Here is an 18589-nt window from a genome sequence, read left to right as displayed (position 1 = left end):
CTCTGCCCCAAGTCGTGGTCAGAGGCCCAAGCAGGTTTTCAAAGACGACAAGGCTGCTGTGAAGGAATGGGAAGAGTTGAATAGATCTATTACCAACACATCAATTCAATTAGATGCAGTGATCAACAACACTTGTCCCGTGATTGCATTGATTGACACCGGTAGCGCTTCCCCCTCTATGATCAGCAGTGACCTTGTAAAGAAATGGAAACTTGATACGCTTTTCAGTTCGCGTCCCAGAACGCTGGTACCATTTAATTCAAAGAGTACCGTCACGGTTGACCGATTAGCCGTGTTTAAAATTGACATATCGGGCCACATAGAAAAACATGTGGCGTGGGTAGTACCAAAATTAGCCGAAGACATCCTGATCGGATACCCATGGCTCAAGAAACAAGGGGCAAGGATAGACTGTGAAGCCGACACAGTTAGATTTAAATCCGGCATTGTCGCTCGAGGAAAGGCGACGACAAACCATACCTTCCGCTCTACCATGGTACGAATAAACAGAGCGAGCACCTTCTTCCGCGCCGCCAAGAGAGATAAGCTGCGGGTTTTTGCAGCTTCAATCGAAGATATCAATAAAGCCTTGGCCCGTTTGGAGAAAGATAGAGTACCAGCCAACCCCAGAGAGTGGAAAAAGAAGATCCCAGCTTGGATCGAGCACGACAAGGTCAAGGTGTTTGATCCAGACGCACAATTTGCTAAAAAGATGCCTCCCCGCCGGCCTGGCCAGGATCATAGGATCGAGTTGACCGTGCCCGACGAAGAAGCTCCATGGGGCCCCCTTTATAGCATGACCAGAGAAGAACTCGTGGTTCTTCGCCAGACGCTTCTTTCATTGCTGGAAAAAGGCTACATTCGCCACAGCCAGTCCACTGCTGCTGCTCCCATCCTATTCGTGAAAAAGCCTGGTGGCGGCCTCCGCTTCTGTGTAGATTATCGTGCACTAAACGCGACTATGAAAAAGAATCGGTACCCACTCCCAAACATCAGCGAGACCCTAGCTAATGCTTCCAAAGCTAAGTGGTTTACGAAACTCGACGTTGTTTCCGCGTTTCATAACATCAGAATCGCCGAGGGAGATGAGTGGAAGACCGCTTTTCGAACGCGACAAGGCCTTTTTGAGTGGAACGTCATGCCTTTTGGTCTGGCCAACGCGCCTGCAGAGTTCCAAAGTTTTGTGAACAGTCTGCTACGCCCATACTTGGATGTGTGGTGCTCTGCCTACGTCGATGACATCTTGATTTATACCGACGGCACGTTAGAGGACCACTACGAGAAGGTCAACTTGGCTTTAGCAAAGGTTCTGGAGGGCCAACTGACAATCGACATTGATAAATGTGAGTTCGCGGTATCGAAAGTGAAGTACCTGGGATACATCCTTGAGCCCGGCAAGATTTCAACCGACCCAACCAAAGTCTCTGCAGTGTCGGACTGGCCAACGCCCAAGAAGGTCAGGGACGTTCGAGCCTTCCTCGGTCTATGCAATTTCTACCGCACCTTTGTCAGAAATTTCACTACTCTAGCGACTCCCTTGCTACAGTTGACAAAGAAAGACCAGGCCTTCCAGTGGGGCGAAAAGGAAGAAGAGTCCTTCCAGGCTCTAAAAGAAGCATTCACCTCGACCCCTGTCCTCTGCACGCACAATCCAGATCTGCCAACTGTTGTTGAGACAGACGCGTCTGGCTACTGTCTCGGTGCAGCGCTTCTACAGACGCAGCCCGATAGATCAACTAGGCCTTGTGCTTATTTCAGCCGCAAAATGACTGCCGCCGAATGCAACTACCCGATCCACGACAAAGAGCTGTTGGCTGTTGTCTGTGCCCTGAAGGAATGGCGTGGCAGTCGCTGTGGTGCAGTGGTATAGCACCTGGCAAGGCTTTTCGGTTGGCTACCGAGAAGTCGTAGGTTCGATTCCTACCAGTGACGCCAATTTTCTACGAGCAGTCAACCTTAACTGGGGCACTTGGGGTTAGTGCTGCTCGTTGGAAATTCATACCAAAAACTATTCATGTATTTCCTTTCTGTCATAACTTGGGGATTATATTTGTGGGATCTTAGATGTAACTGCCTCCCTGCCAGGGGATTGGAGTATATTATGTGTAGTAGCTAGCTTGTTTGAGATTCCGTTAAACCTTGATTCGTGTATAGTATTAATATACACCTCGCCATAACCCTGTCAGGTTCCATGCGAGTAATGAATAAAAAAAAAAAAAAGAATGGCGTGGCGAACTCAAGGGCCTGAAGGAGACGTTTACCATCGTCTCAGATCATAAAAACTTGCTGCATTTTACCAAGTTGCAGCACTTGTCCGAACGCCAAGCTAGATGGTACCTGACCTTGAGCGAATACAACTGCACCATCGTCCACCGTCCTGGTAAACTCTCCCCTCTCCCAGATGCTCTCTCTCGCCGCGACACCCCAGACAACACGAATGACGCGCGCTACAACGACCGACTAGCCACTATCTTGCACCACGACGGTAACGGCCTGAAAGTTTTCTCGACACAAACCACCAACACGCCAGAAGCCCCTTCTACCCCCGAACTTCCGCCTGCCTTACGGGAACTCTGGTCTGATGCCTGTGCTGCCGATGATGAATACGCCATTATCCATAAAGCGTTGACAGATGGACTGTCACAGTGGCCCGAAACAATCAGACACAAGTTGAGAGTCAACATTTCCGACTGCTCTTTGGACGCCAAATCCGCTATTCGATTTCGGAATAAACTATGGGTACCTACTAACGAGCCATTGAGAACCGCCATCCTACAGAACATTCATGACTCGCCCATGATGCTGCACCCCGGAAAGAACGTCATGCAAGTCGAGCTGTCTAGAGAGTTTTTCTGGCCCCGCTACGTCGAAGATATCCGCCGTTTCTGCCGCAACTGTCAAATTTGTGGTAGTTCTAACATTCGTCGCGACAACAAGGACACCACCCTCAAAGCCTTGCCAATTCCCGACCAGCCTTGGGCCGAGATTGCCATCGACTTTATCGGACCTTTGGAACCAGCACAGAAAGGCGGCATCACCTACACCCACGTCCTAACTGTTATAGACCGTCTATCCAAGGGCGTCATCCTTATTCCCGCCGACGCCCTCGACATGGAATCTGTTGCAGATATGTTCTTCCACCACTTTTACCGACACCACGGCATGCCAAAATCTATTTTGTCTGACCGCGAATTTGTCAACGCAGCTTGGCGACACCTCTGCAAACGCCTAGAGATCGAAAGGCTAACCACAACAGCTTACCATCCGGCTACCAATGGAGCTGCAGAGAGGATGAACGCTGAGATCAAAGTCAAACTTGCCAAACTCAGCGCTGAAGGCCCCGCCTGGCTCAATCTACTGCCCATGGTCGAGTTCAGCATCAATGCCACCCCATCTTCTGCCACTAATGTTTCACCTTTCTTCTTGTCTCACGGCTACCACCCACGAGTCTTCGCCGCACCACCATTGCCTGTCGAACCCGACAATAACGGTCCACTCGGACAGGCTGAGAGGGTCATCCAACGCCTGAGAGACGCCCAGAAATGGGCCCACGCCAACCTTTCTCTGTCACGAGCGGAGATGGAGCAACGCGAGAATGAACACCGACGTCCTGCACCAGATTTTCCTACAGGCTCATACGTTTGGCTCACCCTACGCCCTGAACAACAAGGCTCAGGCCTCGGCAGGAAACTTAGAGCAAAATACCAATACTGCAAAGTGTTGGAACAAGTTACCCCTCACACTTATCGTCTTGAAGTACCGGGTACAACTGCTCACGACGTCTACCATGCCGATCGCCTTCGCTCAGCTGCCAACGACGCTTTCCCTTCCCAAAAGACTCACGACGATCGACCAGCACCTATGGAAGTCATCAATGGTGAAGAATACTGGGAGGTCGAAAAGATCCTAGGCGAACGCACTTCTAACGGTGTCAAGCAAGTCAAAGTCAAATGGAAAGGCTACGTCAGACCTGGCTGGGAACCAGTCGACCTTCTGGTCGATACCGACGCCTACAAACTATGGCTCAGCCAAAAAGGAACCAAAACGACGCGCAAAAGGAGGAAGAGAGGCTGATGTTGGGGTTGCACCCTTAAGGACCGACGGAAGCCCGACACCAACACTAACGGCGTATCCTCGAAGGACTAGTCCGGCGCTGGTACGGCAAAACTAATGCCAGACCAGAACCAAGACTAACGGCACTTCCTAGAGGAACTAGTTGTCGTCGCCGCCGATCGTCGGTTGCCTCCCTTTCCAACAGGATAAATAGTCGCATTGTTTCTACACCATTTAGAGAGTTTAGTTTTGTTCTTCAATTCGAGATCTTTGTCCCTCTGTGTCCCTTTCTGTGAAGATCCAGCTTAGCGTAATCACACCTTAACAACAATACGATCAACAACCGAACCCGGGGAAACAACGGGAAAATCCAACCGCCTCCTGGTGTGGTCCCCTTTCAGCAAGATTCTCGTTCGAGAAATGCTGGCGCCCAAAAAACTGTCCCCAACACCAAGCCAGCTAAGGGTACCTCTGCAGGTCCCGATGCCAACGGTCTACCCTTCCGTAAGACTGCTGACGGCAAATTGGCAAAGGGTGTTTGCTGGAAGTGTGGCGCAAAGGACCACATGCTAAAGGCTTGCCCCAAAAACAACCTTGCTCTTCGCGCAGCTACTGTCCCTTCTCCCTCCACTTCTACCCGGGCTCCCTCGACGGCCCCTGCGCCTGATGCGTCAAAAAACTAGAAGGGCTACCGACCCATTACCCTCTGGTCCTGGCTAGCCCTGACGCTGCTGATGAGGGTCTCTTGAGAATCAGCACTTGTTCTCTTGATAATGCTATCGATTATGGTAACTCTCCCCCTCTGGTTATTCCTGTGACAGTGAATAATTCCATTGAGGCCTACGCTATGGTGGATTCGGGATCAACAACTTGTTTTGTGGATTCTGAATTTATAGCAAGGCATCAGATTCCTACTGTTCTCAAGGCCAGAGCCGAGTCGCTCCATGTTGTTGATGGTAGTGAAACTGCTGCGGGTAAAGTGACCCACCAAGTTCCTTTGTCCCTCTCTTTTCCTAATTATTCAGAAACTTTGGTTTTTCAAATCACGAAGCTTGGGGGCTACCACATCATCCTGGGGAAATGCTGGCTCGACGCCCATAACCCGGAAATTTCTTGGCCTTCCAATACGCTCAAGATATCGGTTACTTCTACCGCCGATGGCAATGCTGTGGCAGCTTCTGATTCTTCTTCTTCTTCTTCTTCTGTTTCGACTGCTTCTACTGATTCTGGCGCTTCGTTTGATTTTTCTTATACAAAAAACGACAAAAATATTGCTTCTACCGCTGGCAGTCAGATTGAGGGATCTGCTCCTGCTTCAGCCACTTCACCCCTTCCTTCTTTTATTGCACAATCGTCAGCTGTGTCTTGTTCCTGTGTGACGGTGTCGTCTCAGGCTTTGCATCGCTTTGCCAAAGCTGAGAAACTACAGATTTATCGTGTCACCGCTCAGGAAGTCCTGGATTATCTCAATCAGGAGGACCTAACTCCGGAACAAGAGCATGCACGGCTCCTTGAACGCATCCCGAAGAAATACCATGACCTACTTCCTCTGTTCTCTCGAGAAGGTGCTGATCAACTACCACCTCACCGGGACATTGATCATGCGATTAACTTCGTTCCCGATGCGAAATACCCCAAGGCCCCGCTGTACGATATGACTCCACTCGAGTTGCAGGCTGTCAAAAAATATCTAGATGGCATGCTTGCTAAAGGCTTTATTTCCTCTTCCTCTTCGCCGCTGGCTTCCCCGATTCTTTTTGCTAGGAAGCCAGGCAGTTTACGATTCTGTGTTGATTTCCGAGCCGTCAATGATATCACCATCAAAGACGTAACTCCTCTGCCTCGGATCAATGAATCACTGCGCACGGCGGCTACGGGAAACATTTTTACAAAGCTGGATCTGAGAGCTGCGTACCACTTGATTCGCATCAAGAAAGGTGATGAATACAAGACAGCTTTCAGAACTCGATATGGCATTTTTGAGTACAATGTGATGCCGTTTGGACTCACCAATGCTCCTGCCACGTGTCAGAAATATGTCAGCGAGGTCTTGTCGGAGTATTTGGACATATTCTGTGTCTGTTACTTGGATGATATCCTGGTGTTCTCTCTGAACCAAGAGGAACATGATGTTCATGTGCGCAAAGTCCTGCTAAAATTAGCGCAGGCCAGTCTGTTTGTCAAGGGTGAAAAATGCGAATTCGACAAGACTGAAACTACCTTTGTTGGCTTTGTTATTTCAGCCGATGCTCTGAAGATGGACCCCGCTAAAGTTGCGGCTGTCCGTGAGTGGGAGGCTCCCCGAACTGTTAAGGGAGTCCAGTCCTTTTTGGGTTTTGCCAATTTCTATAGGAGGTTCATCCGTGACTTCTCTAGAATCTGCACACCTCTCTTCGAGTTGACTAAAAAGACGCAATCTTTTGTCTGGTCCTCTGAATGTGAGGCAGCATTTCACACCCTGAAGGACCTTTTCTGCTCTGAACCTATCCTCAAGCACTTTGATTACCTGTTGGACACTGTTATTGAAACAGACGCGTCTGACCGTGTAATATCTGCCGTCATGTCTCAATACCACCCGACTGACAAGGGGCTTCTACTACACCCCGTGGCCTATTTCTCTCAAAAAATGAATCCTGCCCAGTGTAACTACGGCGTAGGTGACAAGGAGTTGTTAGCCATTGTGGAGTCTCTAAAGTCGTGGCGATTCATGGTTGAAAGTCTGGAAAAACCTGTTCTGGTATTGACGGACCATCGGAATTTAGCCGTTCTTAAGCAAATTCCGGCCATGAACAGACGGCAAGCGAGGTGGGCTATGGAACTGAGCGAGTACCGTTATGTCATCACTTATAGGCCTGGCTCCTTGAATTCTAGAGCTGATGCCCTGACCAGACGCTACGAAGACCTCGTTTCTTCTTCTTCTGAGGAGGATAAAGAGCTGTGTGCTCCTATTATTCCCCCTGAAAATTTTATTGGTACCATGTCTTTGGTAGACGAGGTAAAAATCGCGCTATCCACGGACAAGTGGGCTCTTGATGTTATTTCTGCTCTTCGAGGCCAGTCGACCAAACCTCCAGATGTGGACCTCAGTGTCTGCAGGCTTGACAATGACGGTCTTTTGTTTGTCAACGACCTTCTATATTTGCCGAACGAGGATCTACGAGTTCGTGCATTGAAGAATTGTCATGATATTATGCCTAGCGGACACCCTGGACAAAAGAACACTTTTGAACTTCTTGTTCGGGAATACTGGTGGCCCGGGATGCGTCGTGATGTCATCCGGTACATCCGAAATTGTGAGGTCTGCCAACGGATCAAGTCCGCGCGACATAGTCCCTACGGTCTACTGAAACCTCTGACCATTCCGCAAGCTCGGTGGACATCTGTGTCCCTTGATTTTATCACCGGCTTGCCGGTCTCCAATTCTTTTGACATGATTCTCGTTGTCGTCGATAGGCTTAGCAAAATGGCTCACTTTATACCTTGCGATTCCTCGCTGGATGCTGCAGGTTTTGCTAAGCTCTATTTGTCAGCAGTGTATAGGCTCCACGGTCTGCCATTGGACATTGTGTCCGACAGGGGTAGTCTGTTTACGTCGGCTTTTTCCAAGGCTTTAGCCAAACTGTTGGGCATAAAGCAAAATCTGAGTACTGCGTTCCACCCTCAGACCGATGGTCAGACTGAGCGTGTGAACTCTATTTTGGAGCAATACCTGCGGGGTTACACCAACTATAGACAGGACAATTGGGCTGATCTTTTGCCCTTGGCGGAGTTCTCTTACAATGACTCCGAGTCCAGTTCTACTATGCTGACGCCCTTCTTTGCGAACCACGGGTTTCACCCCAGAAGTGGGCGTGAGTCGCTCCCAGTCTCTGTGGAAAAAGGCCCGTTGCGGAACTTTGTTAAAGAGCTTGACAACATTTGTCAGTTTTTAAAGACTGAAATTACGTGGAGCCGTGAGCGGATGACCGAGTACGCGAATCGACACAAATCTTCCGCCCCTCTCCTTCGAGAAGGGGACTTAGTGTGGCTTTTGAGTAGAAATATTCGAACTACTCGTCCTTCAAAGAAGTTGGACTTCAAGAAGCTTGGCCCATTTAAGATTCTACGGAAGGTGTCTTCGCATGCCTACGAGTTGGCACTCCCTGCCACTATGAAGGTTCATCCCGTCTTCCACGTTTGTCTGCTGGAACCATGTGCGTCGGATCCTCTTCCTGGCCAGAAAAACCCTCCTCCTCCTCCCGTCATTGTAAGGGGCCAAGTCGTAAAAGGACGTAGAAGGGCAGAAACAGATATATTGCGATGGAGAGAAGAAGAAAGAACTAACTAAAACTAGGAGAGAGCAGCAGCTCTTTATACTGCCTGGGTAGAACAACTGAGGCCTACCTGATTGACCCAAACGTGGTGAGTCATCGGGCGTTCGGATCAAGGCCGGTTGGGCCACTTGTATTCGGACCGTCAGTAGTCGGGCCTTTGCGGACTCGGACCACCGACACTCGAACCACCGTTGCTCAAGCCACACCGGCTTCAACTCGGGCAATCAGGCAAAGCCTTGACCCGGGTCTCCCAGACCCTAACATCAGCCTCCTTCTCTTTCTTCCCATTCTCCCATGGCCGTGTAACACAAAAAAAGAAAACAACAGGAAGGTGGACACCAACTGAAAACAACAAAGGGAATAGCAAACAACAAGCAACTAATCATCGGTAAACGACAACAGAACGAACAAGGAGTGGAACAGACAGTGGAGAAACAAAAAAAATGTCAAAGGAAAGGGAAATAGACCCTGTGCAACAACCGTGGAACTCGCAGCTCCTTCAATCAAACTTCGGACTCAAGCAGTCCTCTCGCCACGGCACTCACACCTCAACGTCGGCAGTCTCCTGCGCTCGCAAGAATTCTTCTAAAGCAGCCGTTTCTTCCAGCGCCTCTGTAGGTTCCCAAGTGGGATCTCGCCAACCAACCCATTTCACCAAGTACTGGGCTGGTTCGTCTCTCGTGGCTGGCCGGTGTTCCAGGATCTTCTCGACTTCGTATTCCTCAAAGCCATCGATCTCGACTGGTCCGGGGCTCGATACGTGCGGGTCTTGTGAGGGCCAAGGGTCGTTCGGGTGGTATTTCAATCTGTCGGCATGAAACACGTCGTGTCCTCTGGCACCCTTCAGGTCAAGACGGTAGCTGTGGGAGCCTACAGCCTCTAAGACCTGGAGCTTCTGGTATCTTGGCCGGAGTCGCTTGCCTGGGCCTTCTTGCTGCACAGTATGGGAGCTTTTTGCCAACCAAACCCAGTCGCCGGGCTGGAAACGTCGATGTGGTTGTCTGTGTCTGTTCGACTGTTCCTCCATAGCAGACTTGGCGGCGCTGAGAGAGGCTTTGGCCCAATCCGTGTGGTCTGCCAAGCTCTTCAGGATTCTTGTTGCTTGAGCTATGGGACTCGTGTTGGCTGCAACGGGGGCTGCTAGGGGGGCAATGGCGTCGGGCTGCAGCTCAACCAAGTCAGGACTATAGCCGTGGGACAACGTGAACGGGGACGTCTCTGTTGAAGCCGCTGGGGCTGCGTTCAGGGCAAACTCCACAATTGGCAGGCAGTCTAGCCAGTCTGAGCGGTCGTGTAGGAGTTTGGCCATCTTTGTCTTCACCTCAGCATTTGTCCTCTCAGTGGCCCCGTTGGTCTGTGGGTGGTAAGCGGTGGACAGACGACGATCGATCTTCAGGGTGGTACAGAGTCGTTTCCAGAACATGTTGGCAAATTGGCGGTCAGAAGCAATGCTGTTAGGAAGACCATGGCGAGGGTAGTAGACTTCCAAGAAACGGCTGGCAAGATACTCGATATCCAGGCTGCGGCAGGCTATAAGGATGACACCCTTGGACAGATGGTCCACCACCGTCATGACGTGCTTGTAGACTTTTCCTTCCTTCTTGCACGGCGGGAGAGGGCCAATCAGATCTATGCCAATGTCACGCCAGATGCGGTCAGGTACCGGAAGGGGCTTCAGGAGACCTTGCTTGAGCTGGCGCATGACGTTCGTGCTACCGCAGATTTCGCAGTTGCGGCAGAACCGTTTGACATCCGCTGTGTAGTGCGGCCAGAAGTAAGTCTTGGAAACTTCCTGACACATGATTCTTTGGCCGGGGTGGACTAGTGTCACGGAATCGTGAATCTCTTGTAGCAAGGCTGTCCTCAGAGGTTCCCACTGGGGTACCCACAATCTTGATCTGTATCGCAGTCGACCTTCGGAGTCCAATGAGCATTCGGACAGTGACACTCGCCAATTAGTCTTCAAGCTGTCTGGCCATTTGGGCGCCTGAGAGGCAACCACTGCGCATGCTGCCGCATAGTCAGAGTCGGCTGACAATGCTTGTTCCCACAGTGTACTGAGGGCTTCCTTACGGAACGGGGATGGCAGTGTAACGCGAGCAGATCTGACTTTCAGGGCACCGTCGGGCAAACACTGGAGGAGCTGTTGGTTGCGAGCTTGTAGGCGGGGATCATCGGGACCTGAAGGCATGTGAAGACGGGAGAGAGCATCGGGCAGTGGGGACAGTTTCCCGGGACGGTGTTCCAGTGTTAGGTCAAACTCGCTTAGCAGGTTAGCCCAACGAGCTTGCCTCTCTGTTAACTGTTGCGCAGAGGTAAAATGCAACAAGTTCTTGTGGTCTGTTAACACTCGGATGGGTCCCTGGGCGCCACGTAACTCTCCTCTCCACTCTTTCAGGGCTCGGACAATTGCCAACATTTCTTTGTCATGGATCTCATAGTTGGACTCGGCAGGAGACAGCTTCTGGCTGATGTAGGCACATGGAAACAGGCCATCTGGATGCTGCTGCAATAGGACAGCTCCAGTGCTGTAGCCTGAAGAGTCAGCTTCGACAGTTGTTGGCAGAGAGTGGTCGAAGAGGCGCAAGACGGGCGAAGCACAGAAGAGATCTTTGAGTGACGAGAAGGCAGCTTGGCATTCTGGAGACCAGACGAAGGGAACTAGGTGACCAGTCAGTGAAGTGAGAGGGACGGCTACTTCGGCAAAGTTCTTGATGAACGGGCGGTAAAAATTGGCAAATCCTAGGAAGCCACGGAGCTCTTTCTTGGAACTGGGTACGGGCCAGTCTTTCACTGCTTGCACCTTGGCAGGATCCATTGTTGCTTTTCCAGGCTTGATGATGTAGCCCAGGTACTTGACTTCTTGTACACCGAACTCGCACTTGTCGATGTCAACCGTCAGTCCGGCCTTCACGAGCTTGGCTAGGACGTGGTTAACTTGTTCCTTGTGCTCGTCGAGGGAGCCATCGGTGTACACTAGGATGTCATCAACGTAAGCAGAACAAAACAGGTCGAGGTACTCTTGCAATACGGAATTCAGGAAGCGTTGGAATTGGGCAGGAGCATTGGACAAACCAAACGGCATCACGTTCCATTCAAAGGAGCCCAGGCGCGTACGGAAAGCGGTCTTCCATTCGTGGCCTGGCTCGATACGGATATTATGGAACGCTGCAACGACGTCAAGCTTAGTGAACCACTTTGAACGGCTGATTTTTTTTTTTTTTTTTATTCATTACTCGCATGGAACCTGACAGGGTTATGGCGAGGTGTATATTAATACTATATACGAATCAAGGTTTAACGGAATCTCAAACAAGCTAGCTACTATACATAATATACTCCAATCCCCTGGCAGGGAGGCAGTTACATCTAAGATCCCACAAATATAATCCCCAAGTTATGACAGAAAGGAAATACATGAATAGCTTTTGGTATGAATTTCCAACGAGCAGCACTAACCCCAAGTGCCCCAGTTAAGGTTGACTGCTCGTAGAAAATTGGCGTCACTGGTAGGAATCGAACCTACGACTTCTCGGTAGCCAACCGAAAAGCCTTGCCAGGTGCTATACCACTGCACCACAGCGACAACGGCTGATTTGGCGTAGTGTTTCCTTGAAGTTGGGTAACGGGTATCTATCCTTCTTCATCAGCTTGTTCAACAGACGGTAGTCCACGCAGAATCTAAGTCCACCGCCAGGTTTCTTGACGAACAGGATGGGGGCAGCAGCAGTGGAACTACTCATTCGAATGAACTTCTTGTTCAGTAGGTTCAGTAACGTTTGGCGCAGTACTATCAACTCATCGTGGGACCCACGGTTACAACATTGACCCCCACAGATATACACCTGCATCAAAAATGGCCAAATCGACAGAAAAACTCACCAAAACGACTCTGAGCAACAGCTCAATTGATTCTAAGACTAGTTCGAGCAGTGCATCGAACAAAATAGACAAGAAACCGACCGCGCGCGATGAAACGCGCCGCACGACGCGCCTGGGGCTGAGTTTTGCCCAGATGGCGAGCCAGGAACCGCGTTCCGACGACGACGAGCTGCTGCGTTCACCGTCGCAGCCTGCGCCCGTCACCTCATCGATGAAAGTCGATGCAGGTGTTGAAGATGCGCCGGTGGTTGAGATTCCCTCGACACCCGACTCGCGCGACTCGGACGCGACAACGCCGACGCCTAATGCACTGGATGGGAACCTGTTCGTGTTCAGCCAGGCTCAGCGCGATGAGAACGACACCAACAACACCAACAACAACAACAACGACCAGACGATTCCGGCGAAGCGCGCCCGAGAGATTGCTCTCATGTTGGAGCGCAAGCGCCGGCGCGACGAGCAGAACGCCGCCATCATGAACGAGGTCTTCCTTGTTCTAGAACGACTCAAGGAGTCAGCCTCCGAGGCCCAGCTGATGCGCATCCTGCGCCAGTTTGGCAACGAGTGCGGGCTCGTCGTAATGTCGCGCCACGACCACAAAACGCTGGTTGAGATGGAAGTCTCAAAGGCTGCCCGCCCCAAGCCAGCACACGAGGCTGCAGCCGTGGCTGCGTACAGCGAGGCTGCGACACAGACACCTGAGGTGCCAGCCGCGCCTTCTGTCCTGGGCAGTGAGCCCTGTGCCAGCAAAAAAAACGCCACCCCTGCGCCTAAGGCCAATAAGCGCAGACGCCGCGGCAAAAAGGCCAAAAAAAATGCTGCGACCGCCGCAACCGCCGCAACCGCCGCCACTGACCAGGCTGATGCTATGGTCATCGACACCGCTGGCGACCAGTCCAGCACACCCGACACCACTACCTCGACCACCACCTCGACCGCCACTACTACTACCGATGACGCCGCCGCGCCTCCCGCCCCGGACACGGCTATGGCTGATGCCGACGCGCCCACTGAGTCCCCCGACACGTGGACCGTAGTCGCCAAGCGCGCCCAGAAGAAGGCTGCCGACAAAACCACGACCCCCGCCCCCAACACGACCACCACCACGACCACCACGACTGCCCCTCGCGAGAAAACGGCCGTCGTTATTGTCACCACACCCGAGTCGAGAGCCAGCGCGCTGCCCCAGCGACGCGTGCGCGACGCGGTGAACCGCCTTCTTGGCAAGACTGCAGTGTCTGCGGTCCAGCGCACCAAGGCGGGCAACATCTTGCTGCACGCTGTGGACAGTGAGGCCGTCAGATTGATGACCTCCAATCTGCAGCGCGTGGTCAAGGAGCTGTCCTGCTTTGGCGCCTGCGAGTTCACGCGCGCCACATCTCCCGGCTCCAGAACCCACAAGTCGTCAAAGCTCTGCTTTGTCATCCACGGTGTGCCGATTGAAGACGGTTTCGACAGTCTCAAGGAGCTGCCCAAGGACATGGCGGACTTCAACGGCGTCAAGATCTCCGACTCGCTGCGCTGGCTTGTGGTCCCTGCCAAGGGTAAGCAGGCTGGCTCGGTGGTCGTCGAGGCCCTGACCCAGGCTGACTACGACAAGTGTGTCGGCAAAAACGTCAACGTCGGCGGCGCTATTGTCCCAGCAGTGCCCTACGTTGACCGCAAATCTACGACAGACGGCCCCCCTCGCCTATGAAAGAGGGCCCTACGGCCGGACAACGTCTACGCATCCTTCAGCACAACGTGCACAAAATGAAGGCTGTTCATGAGACAATACTTGAGGCTGCTGCAACCGGAAAGGCGGACATTGTCTGCATCCAGGAGCCTTATACCATAAAACTCAAAGCTGGGTATAGAACATTGACGCAGCCGGGCTTCACCCTGGTTGTGCCGTTTAATGTTAGGAATCTCGAGGCCATGCCTTTGCGCCCGCGGGTCCTGACCTACGTCCGCCAAGGCCTGCCGTTTTCTGTGCTGTTCGAGTTTGGCGATGCTGAGAGTGATATTCAGACCCTGCGCATCCTTGCGTCGGAGCCGTTTTCGCTTCTCAATGTCTACAACGAACGCCAGCTGACTGTGCAGCCTGTCCCCGAGACCCAACCCCGCCCCTATACCATTGAGCGCACCAATCTTTTATCGCGCAATATTGACACCAGTACTTTGCTTCTCGGCGACTTCAATCTCCATCACCATTGGTGGAATTCCCAGCGAGAGCATCCCCACGAACCACGAGCTGACTCTTTTGCTAACTGGCTGATGTCGCAGAATGCCACCCTGATTGTCGACGACGACTACGTTGAACGCAACGGCGGCACATACGTCAACAGCAGCACGACCTCGGTGATCGACCTCGCATTTTCCCTGCGGTCTCGACCGGGCCTGTTTACGAACTGGAGGTATCTTCAGGAGACGGGCTCCGATCACCGGGCCATCAGTTTTGATTACGTCAGCACCACCACACCCAAAACCCTAACACGTAACCCGGCGTTCAACACCAAGACGGCCGACTGGTCGCTGTTTCGCAAGGAATGGCTGGCTGGCCAGGCCGACCTTGAGCTTCAGCTGTCCCTGGCAGAGATTTCTGCAGACGGTGACGCAATGGCGCGACTGCTTTCCGAGGCCCTGCAATCTGCTTGTCAGAGGTGCATGTCAGTGAAGAGGCACAGTGCCCGCGCAAAGCCATGGTGGACGCCCGAGCTACAATCACAACGTCAGGCCGCATCGCGCGCAGAGAGAAGATACAGACGAGGCAGGCTGTCGCTGGTTGAGTTTCATTCGATTCGCAACAAGTACACCCATGCTGTCGAAGATGCTAAGTCTACTCACTGGACTACCTTTCTTTCTGACGCTGACAACGAAAAGGTCTACACAGCCTGGAAATACACCAAGCCAGCTACGGCGAGTTACTTCCCCCCCATCCAGGGGCCAGACGGGTTAGCCAATACCCCCGAGGAGAAGGAAAAGGCTTTCCTGACGCTACTGGGTGCTACGTCTAGCGCAGGTGTCGACCCCCGACCTGACGTTGCCGATACACACGACCCCCATCACGACCCCCATCACGACACCCCCCACGACACCCCCCCGAACGACACCGACCGAAGCATATACCCCTGGCCTGACCTTACAGACCACGAGATCAAGGAGGCAATCATGTCCGCCAACGCCAAGAAGGCCCCCGGGCCCGACGGCATGAACGCCAAGATCATCCAGATCGCCTTTGAGGCCCATCCCGCGCCCTTTCTCTCCGTCTACAAAGCCCTGTCTCGCCTCGGAATACACCCCACACTCTGGAAGCAAGCTACTGGGATTGTGCTCGCGAAAGACGGAAAGGCTGATTATTCAGTCGTAAAGTCCTACCGCATCATCTCACTGCTCAACTGTCTAGGCAAAGTGCTCGAGAAAGTCTTTGCGACCCGCTTAGGGTACCTCGCTAATTGCCATGACAGCTCGCTTCTAGACGACACTCAACTGGGAGGCCGCAAACAGCGTTCAGCCATGGACGCCGCTCTCGTATACGTCAGCCACCTGCAGAAGGTCAAGGAGATGAAGCTCGTTCCAAGCACTCTCTTCCTTGACGTCAAGGGCGCTTTCGACCACGTGTCAAAGCCCTGCTTGATGCGCAGCTTACGTGAGCTCGGTCTTCCCCTGGTGTTCCGAAAATGGGTTGCTTCGTTCCTCCAGGACCGTACTGTCGGCCTGCACATCGAGGGTCAGCCGTTTCCGATGACCCCGGTTAACATCGGCATCCCCCAAGGTTCCCCCATCAGTCCTCTACTCTTCCTGTTGTATGCTCGGCATATAGTGGCTCGGGTGGCCGGCGACACACCACAACTTCAGCTGTCGTATATAGACGACTTCAGCGTAACCGTGGCGTCCAAAAGCCCGAGGCGTTCAGCGGCGCTTCTCGAAGAACTCGTGACGGAGCTGCGGGCCAAGGCTCGTGACTACGGCATTGAGTTTGAAGAGAGCAAAACTGAGCTCATCCACTACACCGATGCTGCAAAGTGGGCCTCCCAAACTGTCCGAGTAGGTGATGTCACTGTGCGTCCCCAAAAGATGGTCAAGTGGCTAGGTTTCCATTTCGACAACAGACTTTCGTTTAAACAGCACGTCCAGGCACGGACCCAAAAGGCTGAGATCGCGTTCCGCGGCTTGCTTCGGCTCGCTTCGAACACGCGTGGACTGTCCATCGCGGCACTCCGTCAGCTCTACATCTCCTGTGTGGGTACCGTCGCCGATTACGGATCAATTCTCTGGTATGACCCGTCAAAACCCCAGCTCAGTCTGCAAAGGGTATACCAGAAACTGCAAAGCCAAGCTGCCGCCCGTATCCTAGGTACATTCCGCGGTTCACCAACACGCGCCGTCGAAGTCGAGGCCGGCCTCCCGCCCCCCTCTATTCGATTCGCCAAAGCACGCATGGCCTACGCCGCTCGCACTCTCCGCCTCCAACGCAACCATCCCGTCCGTGTTGCGTCCCAACCCGACAAGGACGAGCTTGCCCCCGATGACTCAGACCTGCCTCTCCTGGGGCATAACATGAGTGTCAAGACTCGACTCGGCTGCATCATGCGCGAGTTGAAGCCATTGGTGGCAGGCATGTGGAGACGAGAACGTCGCCGACAGGAGTGGGATAGTCCCTGGCAGCCGCCACTGACCGACCGCATCTCCATCGTCGTCGACCCTGGACCCAAGGAGGACGCTGCCGTCAGGCATGCCCAGTTCTTGTCAAGACTTCCGAACGATGCCGTCACCGTGTATACGGACGGCTCCAAAGAAGGCTCCAGGTGCTCGCTTGCAGCGTGCGTGGTCGATACCAAAACCGGTGAAATCAAAACGAAAGTCAGTCATCGACTGCAAGATGTGGAGGTTGCAGACTGCGAGAGCGCCGCCATCGTGGAGGCACTCACGCTCCTCGCCAAAACAGAAAAAATAACAAAGCAAGCTCGCCCCTGCTATGTGTTTGTCGACAGCCAAGCTGCCATTGCGCGGCTCCGCAAGCACGGCCACTTCGCGTGGCAGGCCCGCCGCGTCCTAGGTACATTCACGTCGCCAGTCACGGTGATGTGGTGTCCCGGGCACATGGGCATAGTGGGGAACGAGATTGCAGACGCGGTTGCACGCCAGGCTCTCGAGAGTGATGATGAACGCAAGTTCAGCTCACTGGGCAGTGTCTTCGCCAGGGTTAGGAGGTTTACCATGGACAAGTGGGAGACTCTCTGGGCTTTTGAGCGAGACACCGCCGCTGGTCCCTCCCACGGCTCGCACTACCTGCGTACCATCGGTGGTGATCCAGTTCTCCGTGCTAAGGCGCCCAAGGTTTCCGGACCAAGATGGCTAACCTCGGCGTACTTCCAGATGAAGGTGGGTAAAGGCAACTTGTTGCCCTACCTGCTGCTCATCAAGAAGACGGACTCGGACCGGTGCCGCCGTTGTCAAGAACATGAAAGCGAGAGCGTTGAGCATGTGCTGCTGCACTGCGCCGCATTTTCTGCAGAGCGTCAAGAGATGGCCATGGCATTGAGTCCTAAGTCGCTAGATCTCCCGACGCTCTTCAATACGAATAACGGAACCGAGGTGCTGCTGAAGTTTGTTCGCAAGACGGGTTTTTGCACGAAGGCCTGGGTAGAAGGTGTGGGGAGAAGAGAAAGTAGTGGTGGGAGGAGAGTGGAGGAAGTTGAGGAGTGAGGAGGAGTTGGTGCTTGTGTCTTTGGACAAATTACTGTGTCGACCACGACGTATTTCCTTTGTCGTTGATTTTTGCTGGAGTTTGGATGTTGTTTTATTGTACCTTGCTATGTGTAGATTTACTGCACCTCGCCATAACCCTATCAGGTTCCATGCGAGTAATGAATAAAAAAAAAAAAAAAAAAAACATCTTGCTGCACGCTGTGGACAGTGAGGCCGTCAGATTGATGACCTCCAATCTGCAGCGCGTGGTCAAGGAGCTGTCCTGCTTTGGCGCCTGCGAGTTCACGCGCGCCACATCTCCCGGCTCCAGAACACACAAGTCGTCAAAGCTCTGCTTTGTCATCCACGGTGTGCCGATTGAAGACGGTTTCGACAGTCTCAAGGAGCTGCCCAAGGACATGGCGGACTTCAACGGCGTCAAGATCTCCGACTCGCTGCGCTGGCTTGTGGTCCCTGCCAAGGGTAAGCAGGCTGGCTCGGTGGTCGTTGAGGCCCTGACCCAGGCTGACTACGACAAGTGTGTCGGCAAAAACGTCAACGTTGGCGGCGCTATTGTCCCAGCAGTGCCCTACGTTGACCGCAAATCTACGACAGACGGCCCCCCTCGCCTATGAAAGAGGGCCCTACGGCCGGACAACGTCTACGCATCC

The 18589-nt window shown here is 53.0% G+C and overlaps 4 protein-coding genes across 4 annotated transcripts; 3 read left to right on the top strand and 1 right to left on the bottom strand.

The window, feature by feature from the left end:
• Positions 1–493: 493 nt before the first annotated feature.
• Positions 494–8606, top strand: BROUX77_004799 (uncharacterized protein; the record flags this gene model as incomplete). Its single annotated transcript, XM_073749602.1, has 5 exons — positions 494–1853; positions 2273–3996; positions 4455–4557; positions 4737–8299; positions 8481–8606. 5 exons carry the CDS (start codon positions 494–496, stop codon positions 8604–8606), a joined length of 6876 nt encoding a protein of 2291 aa, XP_073605256.1.
• A 301-nt stretch (positions 8607–8907) lies between these two features.
• On the bottom strand, positions 8908–12109 carry BROUX77_004798 (uncharacterized protein; the record flags this gene model as incomplete). Its single annotated transcript, XM_073749601.1, has 2 exons — positions 8908–11534; positions 11953–12109. 2 exons carry the CDS (start codon positions 12107–12109, stop codon positions 8908–8910), a joined length of 2784 nt encoding a protein of 927 aa, XP_073605255.1.
• Positions 12110–12222: 113 nt separating this feature from the next.
• BROUX77_004797 (uncharacterized protein) lies at positions 12223–13944 on the top strand (the record flags this gene model as incomplete). The annotated part of the gene is made up of 1 exon (XM_073749598.1): positions 12223–13944. The coding sequence occupies one exon, from the start codon at positions 12223–12225 to the stop codon at positions 13942–13944; it is 1722 nt and encodes a 573-aa protein (XP_073605254.1).
• A 56-nt stretch (positions 13945–14000) lies between these two features.
• On the top strand, positions 14001–18553 carry BROUX77_004796 (uncharacterized protein; the record flags this gene model as incomplete). The annotated part of the gene is made up of 2 exons (XM_073749597.1): positions 14001–17836; positions 18148–18553. The coding sequence occupies 2 exons, from the start codon at positions 14001–14003 to the stop codon at positions 18551–18553; spliced, it is 4242 nt and encodes a 1413-aa protein (XP_073605253.1).
• Between the last annotated feature and the right edge of the window lie 36 nt (positions 18554–18589).

This window comes from Berkeleyomyces rouxiae (genome assembly GCF_048999995.1).
Source record: "Berkeleyomyces rouxiae strain 22BRR77 chromosome Unknown BrBRR77_ptg000004l, whole genome shotgun sequence".
In the NCBI taxonomy this organism is placed as follows: domain Eukaryota; kingdom Fungi; phylum Ascomycota; class Sordariomycetes; order Microascales; family Ceratocystidaceae; genus Berkeleyomyces; species Berkeleyomyces rouxiae.
Note: the sequence above shows the minus strand (reverse complement) of the source record. Positions and strands in the feature narration are given on the sequence as shown.